Source organism: Triticum urartu, chromosome 2 (genome assembly GCF_003073215.2).
Source record: "Triticum urartu cultivar G1812 chromosome 2, Tu2.1, whole genome shotgun sequence".
In the NCBI taxonomy this organism is placed as follows: domain Eukaryota; kingdom Viridiplantae; phylum Streptophyta; class Magnoliopsida; order Poales; family Poaceae; genus Triticum; species Triticum urartu.
This window is the reverse complement of record NC_053023.1, coordinates 47341210-47362644: the sequence shown is the minus strand read 5'-3', so window position 1 is coordinate 47362644 and position 21435 is coordinate 47341210. Positions and strand designations below refer to the sequence as shown.

The window sequence follows — 21435 nt, the reverse complement described above, 5'->3', positions numbered from 1 at the left end:
ACGTGAAAGCGTGCGTGTTGCTTACTGAATTTCCGTGGTGTCTAAGTTTGACTGGCACATATAGTACTCCTAGTGGGGAGCGGGTAGATTCCTGACTGATAATGCACGCCACAGCACTTTGGCAGGCACCACTCGACCGACATACATCGGCTAGGGTAGGCTGCGGGTGACCAAAGTCCATGAGCTAGGGAAGGCAGATTACACTACCCATAGTAGTTTATCTGATCTGATCCCAAAGCAGGAGGAGGAGGAGGAGGAGGAGCAAGTGCATGCTCGATTAGTCAATCATGGTCACCAGATCCAAGGCCTAGCTCCGAACCCGGCCGCGCGCGCGTTGGAGAAAAGTATGGTGGAAAATGACATGTGTGCGTGCTTTTTGACACGCGGTGTCCTCCTTTTGGTCGGCACGGGGCGGTGAGCTACGGTTCCCGGCGTCGGCACGGGGCGGTGAGCACGGGTCGGCACGGGGCGGTGAGCCACTTGCGACCCACCTGTTCCCGGCGTCGCTCGACACGTCCGCCCGTGGCCGTGGGGGAATCTCCGCGCCTACGAGCGAGCTACGGTTCGGCGATGTGCACAGCAACATTTTTGTACGTACGTGCCATGCAGAAACAGTGCACATCTCCTCTGTAGTATTATCTGGCGTTACATTGATCTCGACGAAGCAGATACAGAGGAATTATGTAAGGTAAAAGAATGACTCGGACGGCCGGGCAGAGGTGAAATTTAGGATTACGCTACACGATATCATCGGCTGCAATGCTGTTTCACAGTGACAGTGGTATGCATGCATATGGTTTGGTTGATTGATTACATAGGTGGATATATGTTGGACCGGACACATGGTGCACTATAAGTGTATATTGCCGCTATATCTATAAGCTGCTGCTATATCAATCGACCAGGCACGTACGGGCATGGCGTATGCATGCACGGTTGATGGACTGCTTGCCTCTCGACCCATCGTGCAGTCGCCAGTTCCACTCCACAGTACGTCCTAATTAGAAGAAGCTTCCGTTTGCATCGAGAGATTAACTGAAACCTGCAGCATGCATGCGTCCGTCTCCAACGATCGGAGGAACCAGTTCAAATTTCACACCAATCAGCGACCAGCCAGCTCGATTAATTTGACCTCGCGACCTGCCAATCGTCAGGAAATTACAAGACAGCACAATGAGAAGACACATTTTGCACGAATTAGTGTTGATCGGATGTGTCTATCATATACGTATGTGCATGCATTTTCAGCGTGTGCTACTGAGTACTGACCAGGTAGTAGCTCTCGCCCATCTGCAAGCTCTGCATGAGCACGCCGTAGTCGTCGACGGGGAGGAGGCCGCCGCTGGAGTGGACGAGCATCACGTCGTGCCCGAACATGGAGCGCAGGTCCATGGGGCCCCGTGGCACCTCCGTCGCCACTCCGTTGATGAACACCGTGATGCCCGCTGCACGCACGCACGCAAACAAATCACCATCAATACTCTATTAAGCTCTAAGAAATATTAACATCCCATCAGCTATCTGGCATGGTACGCCTCCAATATTCGCGCTAATGTGTTCCCCTGTTCTGAACATGCATGAGCTGTTTGATGTGGAAAATTCAGAGCAGGCATGCTTAACATAGTACATATGCACGCGTGCGTCGACTATAGTATAGAATTATATAATGCACGCAGCATAGAATGTGGTTACAAACTTGGAATGAGTTCAACATGGCTAAATTAGTTACAGTTAATTAAGCACCACACCCATCCAAAATGGAGTAGTAGTACATTTCAAAGTTTAAAGAAAGAACTAGTACAAGCGTCCATGCAATGAAATTGATATTTACTACTACATTTAAAATTTTATAATGTGCACTAACTGTTTTTTAAGGTGAGACGACATGTTTGCACATAGATTAATGGTCAGAGTTCATCCTGAAGACTGTGTCATTGCCTTAAATACTTGTGATATTTTGGACCAGAACAAGCATACATGTAATGGGGTTGTTTGTTGCTAATTATGGGGAAATTATGCCTGACTTGCGCATGTCTCTTTTGGCCTTAGAAGTGGCTGAAAACATGTACTCCTATGAAACAAACAATTAAAACAAAGAGACAGAATTTTAACAAATAATACAATTGTGCTCTATTTACCAGATAGAAAACTAAAACTAAAAATGAAGCCACATAATATATGACAACTTTAACAGAATTACGGCGATGATCCAAAAGTAGTACATACACGAAACTACTTGTAGTTTGTCCATACATGCAAGAACAAAGCAAAGACAATGCAACTTCTGGTTGAAACTTTTCGATTGCCTCCGATTTATGTATGATGCATGAGGTATCTCTTCACTGATGTTATAATCCAAACAAGAGGTGAAAAAGTAAACAATGCGATTTTCTTGTACCGAATCTATAGCGAAGAAGAAGAAGAAGAAGAAGAAGAAGAAGAAGAAGAAGAAGAAGAAGAAGAAGAATGAATGAATGAATTCCATCGACCGATCAAGGAAGAAGCCGAAATGTTGATTAGAAATTTCGTAAACTAGCTTGCATGCATGTGCGATCGAATAGTTCATGGTTGAGAACTTGGGAGGAACAAAAACATGCATCGGTAGCGCGAGGCATGCATGGCATGGCGGGGCTCACCAGGTTGGCACGAGTAGTAGAGCTGCTGCTGCTGCTGCTGCGCGGCGGCCGCAGAGAACGACGACGACCCGGAGCCGCCGCCGCCGCCGTCCGCGTACCCCATCTGCCGCGAGATGGCGAACAGGTCGTCGCCGCCCCCGCACTGGTCCATGTCCCCCACCATCCCCACCGACGGCGGCGAGGGCGGCCACGACGACGATGAGGAGGACGAGCTGTACGCGGCGCCTCCGTGCGCGAACAGCCCGAGCGACGTGGAAGAGGCCGCCGAGCCGAGGCCGCCAGGCGCGGGCGGCGACCCAGAGGAGGCGGCGGACGCCTGCGCCTGGGCCTGGGCCTGCGCCTGCGCCTGCGCCTGGAGCTGGCGCTGGCGGCGGCGGGAGCGGGAGCGGCGGTTCTGGAACCAGTAGAAGACGTTGGCGTCGCCGACGGCGCCGAAGCGCTCGAGGAGCTTGCGGATGCGCACGGTCTCGTCCTTGGGCGGGTTCACCATGCCGCTGTTGAAGATGGACTCCAGGATCAGTATCTGCTCCGGCTTGGGCGTCCACCGCGACCGCACCGGCTCCGCCGGCTGCAGGTCCGGGCTGTTGCCGCCGCCGCCGTCCATGGGCACGATCGGTCGAGCTAGCTAGCAGGATGGCCGGGAATTGGAGCGTTGGACTATGAGGCGAGAGCGAGCGAGGGAATGTGTTGCTTGGTGAAGACAGAAGCTTCGGGCGCGCTATATATAGTGTCGATGGCGCGCTAGTGCGGTTGCTGCGAGCGAGTGAGAGGGGGTAACATTCCTCGGGTGGTGATTCAGCCGGTGGAGGACAAAAGAATCTTTTTACCAACGGTGCTCTCCTTTTCGTCGGCTGTCTCCGGGGTGTCAGCTTGGCGCCTCCGGGCACCGTTCTCTCGCCGTGTCCCGGTGAAGGTGAGGTTGTGTGTTGGGGGGATGACATGACGGTGATGTTGACTCGCGAGGGGCTGTGGAACCTTGCCACTTTCTACTGACCGAAACCAGGGTGAATTGGGTGTCACCGTTTGTTTGCGGCCGTCGGATATGCAAGGAGAAATTTGGAGCGTTGAACTGAGTTAACGCGTGGTGCGTTGAACTTGCTTTTCCTTTTTCTTCTCTGGTTATGGATAGATGTATTTCAGATATTTCAGTTATTAATGAAAAAGGGTTATGTCCGGGTTAAAAAGAGAATTGAGTTAGCGCGCGTGTAATGTTAGTTTGTTCTCGGAGGAAGGAGCTGCCTACGCCAGTGAAGTAATTGTCGCCAACTTAGAGCAACTCTAGTAGAGTTGGCATATTGACAGTCTCAATATCGCATATGTACTGTGCTTCATATAGATATGGAGACTATGAGGTCAACACACAAAAATCTAAACTTTGTTCACTCCATAACCGCGAGTCAATCGGCAATGGTACATTCCTTTTTTTTTCTCTGGTCTCGAAATGTGAGTTAAGCTTTAAACAAAGAAGAGCTACGAGTGGAACAACTTCTTCCATTCCTTGTTGGCCTCCAGCTCCTTCTGTCCCTTAATCTCCCAACCTCACTACCATCCTACGTTAGGCGAGGGATGACGTGAAGTTTTCTTCACGTCACATGCAATATACGTGTAACTGCCATATGACGTGCGCTTCAAAAGGCAGCCCCGAGTTGCCATGTATGACAACCAGGAGGCCAGATATGGAGGGCAGTCCATAAATTACAATGATTCCAGGCATGGTTGGCCACTCCTCTAAAATGCCCTTTTAAAGGAAAAAAAATCATAATAATGATTATTATGGTGATCGGGCAGATATGACGACTCTACTAGAGTTGCCCTTAGTACCACACTACCACATTGTTGCCTCCACACACGAAAAAACTTAGTTCTGCATCGCCATTTTGTGTATATTCAGCTACACTTGCAAAAGAAAATTTGTTGGTTCAAGGTAAACGTTTTTGGGAAAAGCGGAATGGACAGTAAGATATATATCCACTCAAAAGGAAGTAAGATATATACCGATGTGGTATCTACGTATACATTTAGAACCTAATTAAGGTGGGGCAAAATTTTAGTGGTTTTTAGCTAAGGTGTTACACGAGTGTATAACCGTTAGCTTTAGGCTATGTTTCGAGCAAAGGGAAACGATAATTTAAAGTATGTCATCCAAGTAATTTTCGTTTCGTACCATTTGGAATTAAAAAGTTCATATCCTACTTTCCTTTGAAATTCCTATGGAATAGAGCATGGAAAATTTTGCAAGAAACCAAACATGACGTCTTACCTCATGTTTTTTCTCTTTGTGTCTACACATCATGCATTTTTTCCATCAAAAATGCTATCTGACAAACGTCCGCTGGGGTGGGATCAAATCGGATGCCCAGAGCAGTTGGATTTAGATCTTACGGTGTCAATTTATGCCCAAAAGTCCCCACATTTTACAAAATGACATGATAGTTTTGCAAAACGCCACCCCCAACCACGTAAACTGCCATCTCGGGGTGTCGCGCTTGCCATCGTTTCCTGGCGAACGGTCGCCAGGATTGGGTTCCTTTTTCAAGCGACAACTTTAAAGTTTTTATGTGGTTTTGATTCCTATAGGATCGCATGATACATGTCATTTCAAATTCATGCGTTTTCGTTCAAACATTTTTGAGTTATTTGTTTCTAACGCTTGAATATTTTTTTCTTTGCAGGTAATAACACTTTGGAGATGGCCATTTGTGTCATGGCAAAAGCAAGAAAGAGATAACCATTTGTGCACTACAAAGTGAATGCGGATGTGAATCATGATAAGTGTATAAAACACCCTATTCATTTTATAGACCACTGTGCAACGCAGTATACTTTTCTAGCTATAGGCTAGCTAGATCCAAACATTGTGCATGAAAGAGCCCGGAGACATGTATAGATTCTAGCGGCCATACATGCTCTCGCCCGCCACCAGATGACTAGACCGAGATAAGCTTTTTATGAGTTCACCTTAAAGGCGTCCAAATCACATGTGCTCTTGGAAAGGAGGGCGTCGAGGGGGAACACAAGTGCCCCACAGTTTGGCCTGTGCCTGGATTGACCCTCGGTCCACGCAGGGGCCATCGCCCGCCCGGTGCTGGCTTTTCTTAGGTGGTCGATGGATCGTCCGATCGCTGTCCCTGGCCGTGGCGCGCCGGGTTGGGGTTGGGGTCGGGTCGGGGATCGACGGAGCTTGGACGGACGGACCACGCGCGGCCGGTCCGGACCCCGGCGCCCGGCGTCGGCATCGCGACGTGGCTCCCGTGCCCGCCCCACTGTGCCGCCCTTGGTCTCTTCCGCGTACCGTGGATAAGGCGCCGCTCCTATGATGTCGCCACCACAACCCCGATGGACCAGCTATAGTGTACACGTACCACCTGAAACTCCACGGCCACATGCATATCGTGTCCGTGTGAGTGATCTCCGCTGCACCTGCACAGGCAGGGAAACCCTACGCGTATGCGTGTGCATGTACTCCTACGTACGTGCATGCGTTTCCGATAAACTTGTTTATTGGGGAATCTACCGTCTATGTCTATCTATCTATCTATCCGGCGATCATGGCAGCTGACCCAAGTAGTAGCAGGGAATCTGCGGTCTGAAGCCAGAAAATTCCCCGTCCCCGACGAGGGGGAATCAAAATTTCCCTGCTGCTCGGCGCTCCACGTCGCGGCCGCGCGCGGAATAGGCTAAAAAATTGCCGAGGCCGCGCCGCGCGGGGGCTCGGGCCGCGCATGATTGGCCCGCCGTTCGGTTTGCCCCGGCGGTTTCCTCCTCCCTCCCCGTCGGCACGCAGCAGAGGCTGAGCAGAGCGGACGACGACGAGGCGTCAGTCACCTGCTCTGCATGCTCTGCTCCGCCCCTGCCGGGCTGCCACCGCCTCCCTTGGCACATTCCTCTGCCGTCTTTGTCCCGTTGCCCTGCGTGCGGTGCACCCACGCCAGGGAATCTGCGTCCGAAAAGTTACCTCTCGTCGAGTGCCCTTGCGGACAAATTCACTGTTTTGACCATTTTTCTCAACTTCAGCACGATCTAATCCTACGTGTATTTTCTTTTCGGATCTGATCCTTTTTCTATCATCATTGTCTTTGATGATAGAGTAGCACAACCTACCGCTGATGCCTTTGACGATAGGACTTACTTACACCATCATGTCCGATGCGAAAAATCCTACCATCACGGTCTTTGACGGTAGAGATATGCATGCAATTATAATAAAGGCACACATGCAATAACCAAAGATGAAGTCCCTACCGTCATGGACCATGACGTAGGGTAACACATCCACCGTCAAAGACCATGGTAGTAGGGTCTTTTTCGAAGACAATTGCGGTAGAAAAAGATCAGATCCAAAACCTTTTTGCACATAGGATCAGATCACGCTAAACTAATAATGAAAAAAAAAAGTCAAAACAAGGAATTTGGGCTGCCCTTGCACGGTGTTTGTGTGTCAATTCTCGAACCGTACGTTGGCGCATCGCCTTGCAACGTGTGCGGGCTTGCATGATTAACGATGCCAGTTGCGGGAACGCACTGGCGACGTGTCGACGGACGCGCCGGCTGGCTGGCATGGCCGCGGTCTAAAGTGGCATGCAGTGCATCCGGCGGCATCGGTCACATCGGCGAGGAGGCGGATTACGGCGGTGAGTGGAGGGACGAGGCCGACAGTGGCCGGAAAAGGGAGCTCCAGCTCCATGATTCCGTCTCCCGATGATAGATTAACCGGCCGGCCGGACCAATCATGCGAACCTGCCTAACACGCCTCCCTTTTCGCCTTCAACCCTGTTTGTTACTGCCGCCAGTGGACTAACTATTATTACTCCAAGAGATAGGGGATAACTAACGTACTACACGCATGCGTGATCATAATTGGTTCACCAACATGGCCACGGAAGCAAGAACATGAGCTAGAGCAAAGTTATGAACGGGCTCTCCCTTTATTAGGCATCCCAATAGTCGTCTGGTCGTATGTAAATCTATCATTGACACCTAGGCTGCTCTTAGTGCCTGTACCACGGAGCGTCTCTACCGAAAGGAAATCGTGTCCCGCTTTATTATAAATATAAAGCACATAAGCATAGAATCAATCCGAAAACGAAAATTCACACACAAACAACAAGGTTCGGAAATAAAATATGCAAAGTACGTGCTGGGGGCACAACATAACAAGCCCACAGATGGTTTTTTTTGTTTAGGCGAAACCATCATAATAGAAGAATGAACGGGAGTCGTTGGGGGATATAACCCCTATCCAATGGCGACTTGAAGAAACAGATTCATCATACGGGCCGTGATGACCAGAGGTTCAAGGCCTAGAGGGCGACTCATGAAGCAAGCCGGCTCATGGCCCAGTGCCTGGGACACCGGTTTGATAAGGAGACGAAGGAATTTCCTTTACTTCGGAAGTAAGATAACTAGAAAACAGATTAGGGCACGGGTTCAACTATGATCCGAACTCTGTTGTAAACTCAGGGCCTCAACCTATATAAAGGGGAGCCCCTGAGGTAGAAAGGACCAAGCTACAAGCTCTCGAGTATTAGGTTAGCCAAGTTGCACCCTTGTAATCTAGATCCCAAGCAATGATCAATCAAGCAGGAAGTAGGCTATTACCTCCACCGTGAGGGGCCAAACCAGGGTAAACCCGTGTCTCTCGATTCCGATCAACCCCGTTCGAGCTACTACCTAGTTGCGATGGCCTCACGACTAAGTTCTTTTTGAGGACATCTGCCGTGACAAAACCACGACAGTTGGCGCCCACCACGGGACTATCGCTCGGTGGTGTTAAGTTCTTGGAGGAAGCTCTCCCAGGGATCGAGGGATATGCAATCGGCCGCATGACCAAGAGTCGCCGCGGCAAACTCTACATAGACGATTCAGGTTGGGGCCCCGAGGCTGACTCAATCGAGTATGGGTACCGGGTTCCCTTCAGTAAGATCCATACCTTCATCGACAAAATCGGCGAATCAGGACCCGAGCCGGACATCTGCACCAAGATCGTCGAGCCGGCTCGGCGCACGCGACCAGCCCGGGCTCAAGTCGGTCGGGATCATGTCTTCGTCGGTTTCACCTAGGGGGTTGATCTCGCAGAGAACTCCGCGTCTGGAGGGGACACCCTTGTCTACTCCGACGGCGAGTCATCGGTCGGGGACACTGAGTCGATCCTCCCACTATACAATGGCAGACTTGGGGGCTACTCCGATGATGAACCGGCTCCAGTCGATCACAAGCCGCACCATCGAACAACCATCTACATGGCAGGCATTGCACTGGCTCTTGACTCAATGGCAACAGGTGTTGGGGAACGTAGCAATTTCAAAAAAATTCCTATGCACACGCAAGATCATGGTGATGCATAGCAACGAGAGGGGAGAGTATCGTCTACATACCCTCGTAGACCGTAAACAGAAGCGTTATGACAACGCGGTTGATGTAGTCGTACGTCTTCACGATCGACCGATCCCAGCACCGAAGGTACGACACCTCCGCGATATGCACACGTTCAGCTCGGTGACGTCCCGCGAACTCACGATCCAGTAGATCTTCGAGGGAGAGCTGCATCAGCACGACGGCGTGATGACAGTGATGATGTTGCTAACGGAACAGGGTTTCGCCTAAGCACCGCCACGATATGACTGAGGTGGATTATGGTGGAGGGGGGCACCACACACGGCTTGGAACAATCAACTTGTGTGTCCTAGGGTGTCCCCTGCTCCCGTATATAAAGTATATAAAGGAGCAAGGGGGGAGGCCGGCCGACCCTAGTGGCGCCCAAGGAGAGGAGGAATCCTCCTCCTAGTAGGAGTAGGATTCATCCTTTCCTAGTCCTACTAGGAAGAAGGGGAAAGGGAAGAGAGGGAGAGGGAGAGGGAAAGAGGGGCCGCGCCCCCCTCCCCTAGTCCTATTCGGACTCCCCTTGGGGGGGGAGGCGCCACCTCCTGGGCTACTTCCCTCTCTCTCCCCTAAGGCCCACTAAGGCCCAATACTTCCCCGGGGGGGGGGTCCGGTAACCCCTTCGGCACTCCGGTTTTCTCCGAAATCACCCGGAACACTTCCGGTGTCCGAATATAGTCGTCCAATATATCGATCTTTATGTCTTGACCATTTAGAGACTCCTCGTCATGTCCGTGATCAAATCCGGGACTCCGAACTACCTTCGGTACATCCAAATACATAAACTAATAATACCGATTGTCACCGAACGTTAAGCATGCGGACCCTACGGGTTCGAGAACTATGTAGACATGACCGAGACATGTCTCCGGTCAATAACCAATAGAGGAACCTGGATGCTTATATTGGTTCCTACATATTCTACGAAGATCTTTATTGGTCAAACCGCATAACGATATACGTTGTTCCCTTTGTCATCGGTATGTTACTTGCCCGAGATTCGATCGTCGCTATCTCAATACCTAGTTCAATCTCGTTACCGGCAAGTCTCTTTACTCGTTCCGTAATGCTACATCCTGTAAGTAACTCATTAGCTACATTGCTTGCAAGGCTTATAGTGATGTACATTACCGAGAGGGCCCAGAGATACCTCTCCGACAATCGGAGTGAGAAATCCCAATCTTGATCCATGCCAACTCAACAAACAACATTGGAGACACCTGTAGAGCACCTTTATAATCACCCAGTTACGTTGTGACTTTTGGTAGCACACAAAGTGTTCCTCCAGTATTCGGGAGTTGCATGATCTCATAGTCATAGGAACATGTATAGTTATGGAGAAAGCAATAGCAACAAACTAAATGATCATCGTGCTAAGCTAACGGATGGGTCAATTCAATCACATCATTCTCTAATGATGTGATCCCGTTAATCAAATGACAACTCATGTCTATGGTTAGGAAACATAACCATCATTGATTCAATGAGCTAGTCAAGTAGAGGCAAACTAGTGACACTCTGTTTGTCTATGTATTCACACATGTACTAAGTTTCCGGTTAGTACAATTCTAGCATGAATAATAAACATTTATCATGATATAAGGAAATATAAATAACAACTTTATTATTGCCTCTAGGGCATATTTCCTTCAGTCTCCCACTTGCACTAGAGTCAATAATCTAGATTACATTGTAATGTGATTTAACACCAATAATTCACATCACCATGTGATTAACACCCATAGTTCACATCGCCATGTGACCAACACTCAAAGGTTTTACTAGAGTCAGTAATCTTAGTTCACATCACCATGTGATTAACACCCAAAGAGTACTAAAGTGTGATCATGTTTTGCTTGTGAGAGAAGTTTAGTCAACGGGTCTGCGAAATTCAGATCCATATGTATTTTGCGAATTTCTATGTCTACAATGCTCTGCACGAAGCTATTTTAGCTAATTGCTCCCACCTTCAATATGTATCCGGATTGTGACTTAGAGTCATCCAGATCGGTGTCAAAGCTTGCATCGACGTAACTCTTTACGACGAACTCTTTATGACCTCCATAACCGAGAAATATTTCCTTAGTCCTCTAAGGATAATTTTGACCGATGTCCAGTGATCCACTCCTAGATCAAAAATTGTACTCCCTTGCCAAACTAAGGGCAGGGTATACAATAGGTCTGGTACACAGCATGACATACTTTACAGAACCTATGGCTGAGGCATGGGGGATGAGTTTCATTCTCTCTCTATCTTCTACCGTGGTCGGGCTTTGAGTCTTACTCAACTTCACACCTTGCAACACAGACAAGAACTCTTTCTTTGACTGTTCCATTTTGAACTACTTCAAAAACTTGTCAAGGTATGTACTCATTGAAAAATATATCAAGCATTTTGATCTATTTCTATAGATCTTGATGCTCAATATGCAAGTAGCTTCACCGAGGTCTTTCTTTGAAAAACTCCTTTCAAACGCCCATTTATGCTTTCTAGAAAATTCTACATTATTTCCGATCAACAATATGTCATTCACATATACTTATCAGAAATGCTGTAGTGCTCCCACTCACTTTCTTGTAAATACATGCTTCTCCAAAAGTCTGTATAAAACCATATGCTTTGATCACACTATCAAAGCATATATTCCAACTCTAAGAGGCTTGCACCAGTCCATAAATGGATCGCTGGAGCTTGCACACTTTGTTAGCACCTTTTGGATCGACAAAACCTTCTGGTTGCATCATATACAACTCTTCTTTAAGGTATCCATTAAGGAATGCAGTTTTGACATCCATTTGCCAAATTTTATAATCATAAAATGTGGCAATTGCTAACATGATTCGGACGGACTTAAGCATCGCTACGGGTGAGAAGGTCTCATCGTAGTCAAGTCCTTGAACTTGTCGAAAACCTTTTGCAACAAGTCGAGATTTGCAGACAGTAACATTACCGCCAGCGTCAGTCTTCTTCTTAAAGATCCATTTATTCTCTATGGTCTGCCGATCATCGGGCAGGTCAACCAAAGTCCACACTTTGTTTTCATACATGGATCCCATCTCAGATTTCATGGCCTCAAGCCATTTTGCGGAATCTGGGCTCATCATCACTTCCTCATAGTTCGTAGGTTCGTCATGGTCAAGTAACATGACTTCCAGAACAGGATTACCGTACCACTCTGGTGCGGATCTTACTCTGGTTGACCTACGAGGTTCGGTAGTAACTTGATCAGAAGTTTCATGATCATCATCATTAGCTTCCTCACTTACTGGTGTAGGAATCACTGGAACTGTTTTCAGTGATGAACTACTTTCCAATAAGGGAGAAGGTACAGTTACCTCGTCAAGTTCTACTTTTCTCCCACTCACTTCTTTCGAGAGAAACTCCTTCTCTAGAAAGGATCCATTCTTAGCAACGAATATCTTGCCTTCGGATCTGTGATAGAAGGTGTACCCAACAGTCTCCTTTGGGTATCCTATGAAGACACATTTCTCCGATTTGGGTTCGAGCTTATCTGGTTGAAGTTTCTTCACATAAGCATCGCAACCCCAAACTTTAAGAAACGGCAACTTGGGTTTCTTGCCAAACCATAGTTCATACGGTGTCATCTCAACAGATTTAGATGGCGCCCTATTTAACGTGAATGTAGCCATCTCTAATGCATAACCCCAAAACGATAGTGGTAAATCGGTAAGAGACATCATAGATTGCACTATATCCAATAAAGTACGATTATGACGTTCAGACACACCATTATGCTGCGGTGTTCCAGGTGGCGTGAGTTGCGAAACTATTCCACATTGTTTCAAATGAAGACCAAACTCGTAACTCAAATATTCGCCTCCGCGATCAGATCGTAGAAACTTTATTTTCTTGTTACAATGATTCTCCACTTCACTCTGAAATTCTTTGAACTTTTCAAACGTTTCAGACTTGTGTTTCATTAAGTAGATATACTCATATCTGCTCAAATCATCTATGAAGGTCAGAAAATAACGACACCCGCCGCGAGCCTCAACACTCATTGGATTGCATACATCAGTATGTATTATTTCCAATAAGCCAGTTGCTCGCTTCATTGTTCTGGAGAACGGAGTCCTAGTCATCTTGCCCATGAGGCATGGTTCGCAAGCATCAAGTGACTCATAATCAAGTGATTCCAAAAGCCCATCAGCATGGAGTTTCTTCATGTGCTTTACACCAATATGACCTAAACGACAGTGCCACAAATAGGTTGCACTATCATTATTAACTTTGCATCTTTTGGCTTTAATATTATGAATATGTGTATCACTACGATCGAGATTCAATAAACCATTCACCTTGGGTGTATGACCATAGAAGGTTTTATTCATGTAAACAGAATAATGATTATTCTTTGACTTAAATGAATAACCGTATTGCAATAAACATGATCCAATCATATTATGCTCAACGCAAACACCAAATAACATTTATTTTAGGTTCAACACTAATCCCGAAAGTAAAGGGAGTGTGCGATGGTGATCTTATCAACCTTGGAATCATTTCCAACACACGTCGTCACCTCGTCCTCAAATAGTCTTTGTTTATTTTGCAACTCCCTTTTCGAGTTACTACTCTTAGCAACTGAACTAGTATCAAATACCGAGGGGTTTGCTATAAACACTAGTAAAGTACACATCAATAACATGTATATCAAATATACCTTTATTCACTTTGCCATCCTTCTTATCCGCCAAGTACCTAGGGTAGTTCCACTTCCAGTGACCATTTCCTTTGTAGTAGAAGCACTCAGTTTCAGGCTTGGGTCTAGCTTTGGGCTTCTCCATGGGAGTGGCAACTTGCTTGCCATTCTTCTTGAAGTTCCCTTTCTTTCCCTTGCCCTTTTACTTGAAACTAGTGGTCTTGTCAACCATCAACACTTGATGCATTTTCTTGATTTCTACGTTCGTCGATTTCAGTATCGCGAAGAGCTTTGGGAATCGTTTCCGTTATCCCTTGCATATTATAGTTCATCACAAAGTTCTAGTAACTTGGTGATAGTGACTAGAGAACTCTGCCAATCACTATCTTATCGGGAAGATTAACTCCCACTTGATTCAAGTAATTGTAGTACTCAGACATTCTGAGCTCATGCTCACTCGTTGAGCTATTCTCCTCCATCTTATAGGCAAAGTACTGTTCATTGAATCCGATTCAACTAAAGATGGAGAAACAGACACCCACTAGCCACCTGTGTGTGAAGCACGTTGGTAGAACCAGTCTTGCGTAAGCGTACGCGTAATGTCGGTCTAGGCCGCTTCATCCAACAATACTGCCGAATCAAGAATCAACTAGTGACGGCAAGCAATATGTATATACCCACGCCCACAACTCCTTTGTGTTCTACTCGTTCATATAAAATCTACGCATAAACCTGGCTCGGATGCCACTGTTGGGGAACGTAGTAATTTCAAAATATTCCCTACACACACGCAAGATCATGGTGATGCATAGCAACGAGAGGGGAGAGTATCGTCTACGTACCCTCGTAGACCGTAAGAGGAAGCGTTATGACAACGCAATTGATGTAGTCATACGTCTTCACGATCGACTGATCCAACCATCGAAGGTAGGACACCTCTGCGATCTGCACACGTTCGGCTCAGTGACGTCCCGCGAACTCACGATCCAGTAGATCTTCGTGGGAGAGCTTCGTCAGCATGACAGCATGATGATGGTGATGATGTTGCTACCAGAACAGGGCTTCGCCTAAGCACCACTAGGATATGACCAAGGTGGATTATGGTGGAGGGGGGCACCGCACACGGCTTGGAACAATCAACTCGTGTGTCCTAGGGTTCCCCCTGCTCCCGTATATAAAGTATATAAAGGAGCAAGGGGGAGGCCGGCCGGCCCTAGTGGCGCCCACGGAGAGGAGGAATCCTCCTCCTAGTAGGAGTAGGATTCATCCTTTCCTAGTCCTACTAGGAAGAAGGGGAAGGAAAGAGAGGGAGAGGGAGAGGGAAAGAGGGGCCGCGCCCCCTCCCCTAGTCCTATTCGGACTCCCCTTGGGGGGGGGCACCTTTTGGGGTACTGCCCTCTCTCTCCCCTAAGGCCCACTAAGGCCCAATACTTCCCCGGGGGGTTCCGGTAACCCCTCTGGCACTCCGGTTTTCTCCGAAATCACCCGGAACACTTCTGGTGTCCGAATATAGTCGTCCAACATATCAATCTTTATGTCTCGACCATTTCGAGACTCCTCGTCATGTCCGTGATCAAATCCGGGACTCTGAACTACCTTCGGTACATCAAAACACATTAACTCATAATACCGATCGTCACCGAACGTTAAGCGTGCGGACCCTACGGGTTCGAGAACTATGTAGACATGACCGAGACATGTCTCCGGTCAATAACCAATAGCGGAACCTGGGTGCTCATATTGGTTCCTACATATTCTACGAAGATCTTTATCGGTCAAACCGCATAACGATATACGTTGTTCCCTTTGTCATCGGTATGTTACTTGCCCAAGATTCGATCGTCGGTATCTCAATACCTAGTTCAATCTCGTTACCGGCAAGTCTCTTTACTCGTTCCGTAATGCTACATCTTGTAACTAACTCATTACTGAGTGTAACGCCCTCGATGCGGCACACAAGCAAATGACAAGGCAACAACAACGAAACACCGGAAGACACCTGGCACAACGGTCTCGGGGCATCACAACACTCCACCACTACGAGAGGATCTCGTCCCGAGATCTAGAATGGCACCGGAGGGAAAACAGAAGAGAAAGAGAAGAGGTAAAACTAAGTTGCTTCTTTGACAAAAGAGTGAAACCAAAGAACCTTGAAAAGGTTAAGCCATTTCGAGAAAAAATACAACGGAGATGAGCAAAGTTGAAAGCACTCCGTTAGGAAAGAGGAACGAGGAAGAACAAAGTTGAAAGCACTCCGGTAGGAAAGAGTAATAAGGAAGAACAAATTCGGACAACACTCCGGTTGAAAAGAGATGCAAAGCTTGATGAGGCGAAAAGAACTTGAGCAAAGGGGCACAAAACTCTGGTTAAAACAAGATAGGGAAGGAATAAGAATGATATAATTTGGAGAGCACTCCTCCTGTAAATGGAAGGAATTGAACTTGACAAGATGAGAGGATACTTGAAAAGAGGACACGACACTCCGGTTAAAAGGATAAGCATGAAAAGAACATGGTCCTAACAATCCGAGATGATGAGTGAAAGGAGCAACACCTCAATGCCTCCGTAAGAGATAAAAGAATGGAATCAAAAGAACGGAGAAGAAAACAACATCTTCTACCTCAAATGAGCTTGAAAGCATCTTTAGGAGAAGGGTCGAACGGAATTGTTGGAAAACCAACAACGAAAAGGATAAGCTTGATATGTACTTATAGAAGACATCTCAAAATTATGAGGTGACAACTTGCCACTCACGGAAAAGATTTGATTGGATTGATATTACAAGGAGACGAGAAACTATTTCACCGGGAGGATAAATGAAGAACTTGGGTCATTTATGAGCACCATAGATAGCAACAATCCTTAGGTAAGGCTGTAGGTGAAATATAACCGAAGATAACTCCAATGACGAGATTGATGGATTTAAAATATCTCATTCTTGATAACTTGTGAATCATGAAACATGAAGGAAAATTATCAAAAATGACATAACACCACCTCCAAAAGATAAGATTGAACGAATAGCACTTCGGAATGCAAGATGAAGAATACTTGAGCTCCTTAGAGAAGAATCTCGATGAAAACTTCGAAAAGGAATTAAATGCTTGATGGGCCATCATGTAGAGCCTCCATGAAGAATTCCGGTAACAAAAGGATAACGAAAAGAAAGAGAAGTTGAAAACACGAGGTGAAACCTTGTAATGATTTAGATAGATCTCCATGATAATATAATTGCAAGAGCTTGGAACTCTTGGAAAAGAAAAGATAAAGCCTCTCGAACCGAGAATGTGATATGATGAACCTCCGGAATAAGAAATTGAATTCACTCAATGAAATAAGAATAAGAATGACATTATGCTTATCCTTCACCAATTAAATTGATGACAACCAATGGATTTGGCACACTACTTATTCTCGTAGAAAGGATTAGAGAGAGGTATAGCTCAAACTTGGGAAGATCTTCAACGAATCACCGGTCGGGATCGAAAAGAACGAATGAATTGATATGATAACGAAGGAAGAGACATCTTGAACGAACCACCGTAAGAATTGAAAATGAACGAAGATAACATAAAGAAACACCGAGAAGAATTAGCAAATGAACGAAGATGCTTGAGAGAATTTAGATACAAGTGAAACGAAGAGATCATGAGCTGATAAGAGAATACTTGAACGATGCACCGGTATGATTTTGGAGAATGATAGCTGAAAGCTGAGAATGAATAATCCTGAATTGATGTCCTCCGGAGAACTGAAAAGACTTCTGAATTGCTCCGGAAGGAAGAAAAGAATTGTCAGAATCGAAAACACTTAAGAAAGGATGGCGTGACGCTAGAACCATGAATCTTGAAGCGAATGGAACAAGATATGGAGGAAAAATCTTCTTCGGTCTTCAAATCTGAGAATGACGACGAGAAACACCACCATGATTAATTGATGAGACACCCCGGGAGAATGAAAGCGAAGAGGTTGAGCCAACACTGAAAAGAGTTTGAAAGATCTTGGGGAAAGACATTTGACTGATGCTGATTCGTTCTTACGTCAAACTTCAAAAAGAATTTAGGATAGCTCCGGGAAAATAAGAAGAGTCAGGTAAGAACCTGGGAAAAGACCTATGGGTTAGGGCCCACTCAAAAGATACACCGTTGAAAGTTGAAAAGATTTAAAAGAGAGGTTGCAAGTTGGGTTCGTTGCACCAATTATACTGTAGGGGGTTCCCCTACAGTCTTTCTGTCAGAAAAAAAGATACACCGTTGAAAAGATTTAAAAGAGAGGTTGCACCGGTTGAATTAAATGGCTAGAATGAGATAACAATCTCGAAAGATCTTGAAAGGATTACGAAAGCAGAGTGGAAACACGAATCTTCGAGATATCTTGAACACTCCGGAACAATTGAATAGCAAGCGGGGAAGATTAAGAGGTGCACCGGCATAAGTAAGCATTTGAAACGATAAAAGGATATAATCGACAAATCTTGACTTGAATCCACCGGAGATGAAAAGAATGAAGAATGATGAACTTGAGGCTCCGTTAGAATCTTCATGAGCATCACCGGAGAAGAACATTCAAAGACAAGAATGAAGAGTATTCACATGAATAAAATGGATACTTTATTAAGATATATGAGTCCTTGAAGAAAAAGGGGTGGGTGGGCGGGAAAAACAAAGGCAACTTGGAACGGATGAAGCAAACACTGTTGACAAAAAACTGAGATTGGATCTTGCAAACGTTGAAATGATCGGATCCACTTGAAGAAAAACACGCCGGTTGAAAAGGATTGACATGACAATCTCGATTATCATGAAGGATTGGTATTCACATAGGAGTATGCGAACACCGCTTAGAAAAGGTATGGAATCAACACTTGACATTGAAGTAACTCGAATACCACAACAAAGAACAAAACAAAGGATTGGCTTGCAAAATAAGCCGGAACAAACATATGATAGAGATTTCGTCCGAAGTTTTCGTGGTGGGGCCCACACGGGCTCGATCGTACAGCACCATCATGTACAAGGCAGTGCACATGACATACGAAGCATCCACGAGTCAGCATAGCCAAGGACTCTTTAAGACACAACGAGGCCACTGTAAAACCAACCGTGGATAGGCGGACCACTAGACGTCGAACCCCAATTTCATATCATACATCTGTCGGAAAGATATGCTAAGAGCTACTTGAATTCCCACTTATAAAATCTTGAAATTTTCCGGTTATGCAATCGGGTGTTGGGGATACAGGGAAGCATAATATCTCACCCAAAACTAGCAAATCCTACATCCAGCTGTATCCATCCTTCAACGCATAACCAAGAAACCTTCGGAAATCGTTTACCTCAACCTTCGAAAAGCATCCGTTATACGAGTTATGGCGATACTCCCGAACTCCCGCCCCAGTACTGGGTGGCGTCGAGGTTATCTCACCAACAACTGCATAAAAGAGATTTTCGATGTCGGCGAAACTCAGGTATTCCAGAACTGCAACGATAAAATTGTGACGACAACACCTCGGAGCTCAACTCCCCGGGACACTGCCACAACCCCTAAATGTCAGGAGGCACCAAGAACAATATTCTCGTCACAAAACCATCGGAACGATTCCAAGATACCCGCGTGATCCTAAAAAAAATTTAGTGAAATTTTTAGAAGAGAAGAGTCAAAACTCTACGTCAGGATGCCTCACCAGAGCGACGAAGGGACTGAGGAGTAAAAAGAATTCCTAACTCTCCGATATAAATAATCCTAAATGACTCAAAACATTTTTCTAGACTCAACAACGCCAACGATTCGATCAAGCAGGGGGCTCCTAAGTCAGGGAAGGCTCTGATACCAACTTGTAACGCTCTCGATGCGGCACACAAGCAAATGACAAGGCAACAACAACGAAACACCGGAAGACACCTGGCACAACGGTCTCGGGGTGTCACATTGAGAGGGCCCAGAATACCTCTCCGACAATTGGAGTGATAAATCCCAATCTTGATCCATGCCAACTCAACAAACAACATTGGAGACACCTATAGAGCACCTTTACAATCACCCAGTTATGTTGTGACGTTTGGTAGCACACAAAGTGTTCCTCCGGTATTCGGGAGTTGCACGATCTCATAGTCATAGGAACATGTATGGTTATGGAGAAAGCAATAGCAACAAACTAAACGATCATCGTGCTAAGCTAATGGATGGGTCAAGTCAATCACATCATTCTCTAATGATGTGACCCCGTTAATCAAATGACAACTCATGTCTATGGTTAGGAAACATAACCATCATTGATTCAACGAGCTAGTCAAGTAGAGGCAAACTAGTGACACTCTGTTTGTCTATGCATTCACACATGTACTAAGTTTTCGGTTAATACAATTCTGGCGTGAATAATAAACATTTATCATGATATAAGGAAATATAAATAACAACTTTATTATTGCCTCTAGGGCATATTTCCTTCAGCAGGCGCCATGGGAGGAATCGAAACTTCAACATCGGCTCTGTACGCGGTTGGTCCGGTCAAGCTACCGGCTCAAGTTCTTTCGGAGCTGGTCGCCTTGTTGCGACACTCCTAGAGTCACCGATAACAGCGGAGAACCAGGCAGAGCGCAATGCGGAGGTAGCTAAACTTCGCGAGCAGATGGGCAAGGCTCGGGAAGATATCAACACTGAGAATACTCGCATGGTGGACATGCAAGCCTAGATTCACAATGAGGTGGAGCACCTGAAGACATAGGCCTAGAAAATGGGCCTATGATGAAGCGCTTTAGATGTGGTTCATCGAAGTCGGCACGCGAGTCGTCTGCCTCCCAATTATGAGCCCATGTGTCTATTCAACACGCCTGCTCCGGGTGCTGGGTCAAGCACTCCGGAGGCTTCGGTTATACCCTAGTTAAATCGGGTCATGCCCCGGGATGGAGATGGGCAGCCACCGCCGGCCTAGCCTCGTCAGTCAGCTCAACAACGCTACCTTGAGCCGACCCTGCACCCATCGTCTTTCAGGACGACTCCAGATCATTTCCTGACACCGCCGAGTCACTTCTCCAACTCCATGGATAACTTACTAGCAGCAGCCACCAACCTCGCAGCGCTTCCAATCACAAGGAATACACCATTTGAAGTCAAAGCCCAGAACGACATCGAGATGTTGAAAATTACGGTCGCCCAGCAAGCAAACTACTTCTGTAGTCAACAACGACTCCACTCCACCCCGCATCCAAGCCGCTGCAGGAGCCGCCGTGTCAAATCACCGGCGGTCTTGATAACCCATAAGTATAGGGGACCGCAACAGTTTTCGAGGGTAGAGTATTCCACCCAAATTTATTGATTCGACACAAGGGAAGCCAAAGAATATTCTCAAGTATTAGCAGCTGAGTTGTCAACTCAACCACACCTGAAAGACTTAATATCTGCAACAAAGTATTTAGTAGCGAAGTAGTATGGAAGTAACGGTAACGATGGCAAAAGTAACAGTAGCAGTTTTGTAGTAATTGTAACAACAGTAGCAATGAAAGTAACTTAGCAAAGATCAATATGAGACGAACTCGTAGCCAATGTATCGGCAATGATAATTGTGTCGGATGATATTCATCATGTAGCAGTCATACCTAGGGTGACACAGAACTAGCTCCTATTCATCAATATAATGTAGGCATGTATTCCGTATATAGTCATACGTGCTTATGGAAAAGAACTTGCATGACATCTTTTGTCCTACCCTCCCGTGGCAGCGGGGTCCTAGTGGAAACTAAGGGATATTAAGGCCTCCT

General features: G+C 46.3%; 1 protein-coding gene across 1 annotated transcript; it reads right to left on the bottom strand.

Annotated features, from left to right (window-relative positions):
• Nucleotides 1-720: 720 nt before the first annotated feature.
• Nucleotides 721-3324, bottom strand: LOC125540959 (WUSCHEL-related homeobox 11-like). The gene is made up of 3 exons (XM_048704473.1): nucleotides 2637-3324; nucleotides 1270-1445; nucleotides 721-1140 (listed from the first exon to the last, which is right to left on the bottom strand). The coding sequence occupies exons 1-3, from the start codon at nucleotides 3238-3240 to the stop codon at nucleotides 1123-1125; spliced, it is 798 nt and encodes a 265-aa protein (XP_048560430.1). The 5' UTR covers nucleotides 3241-3324; the 3' UTR covers nucleotides 721-1122.
• Between the last annotated feature and the right edge of the window lie 18111 nt (nucleotides 3325-21435).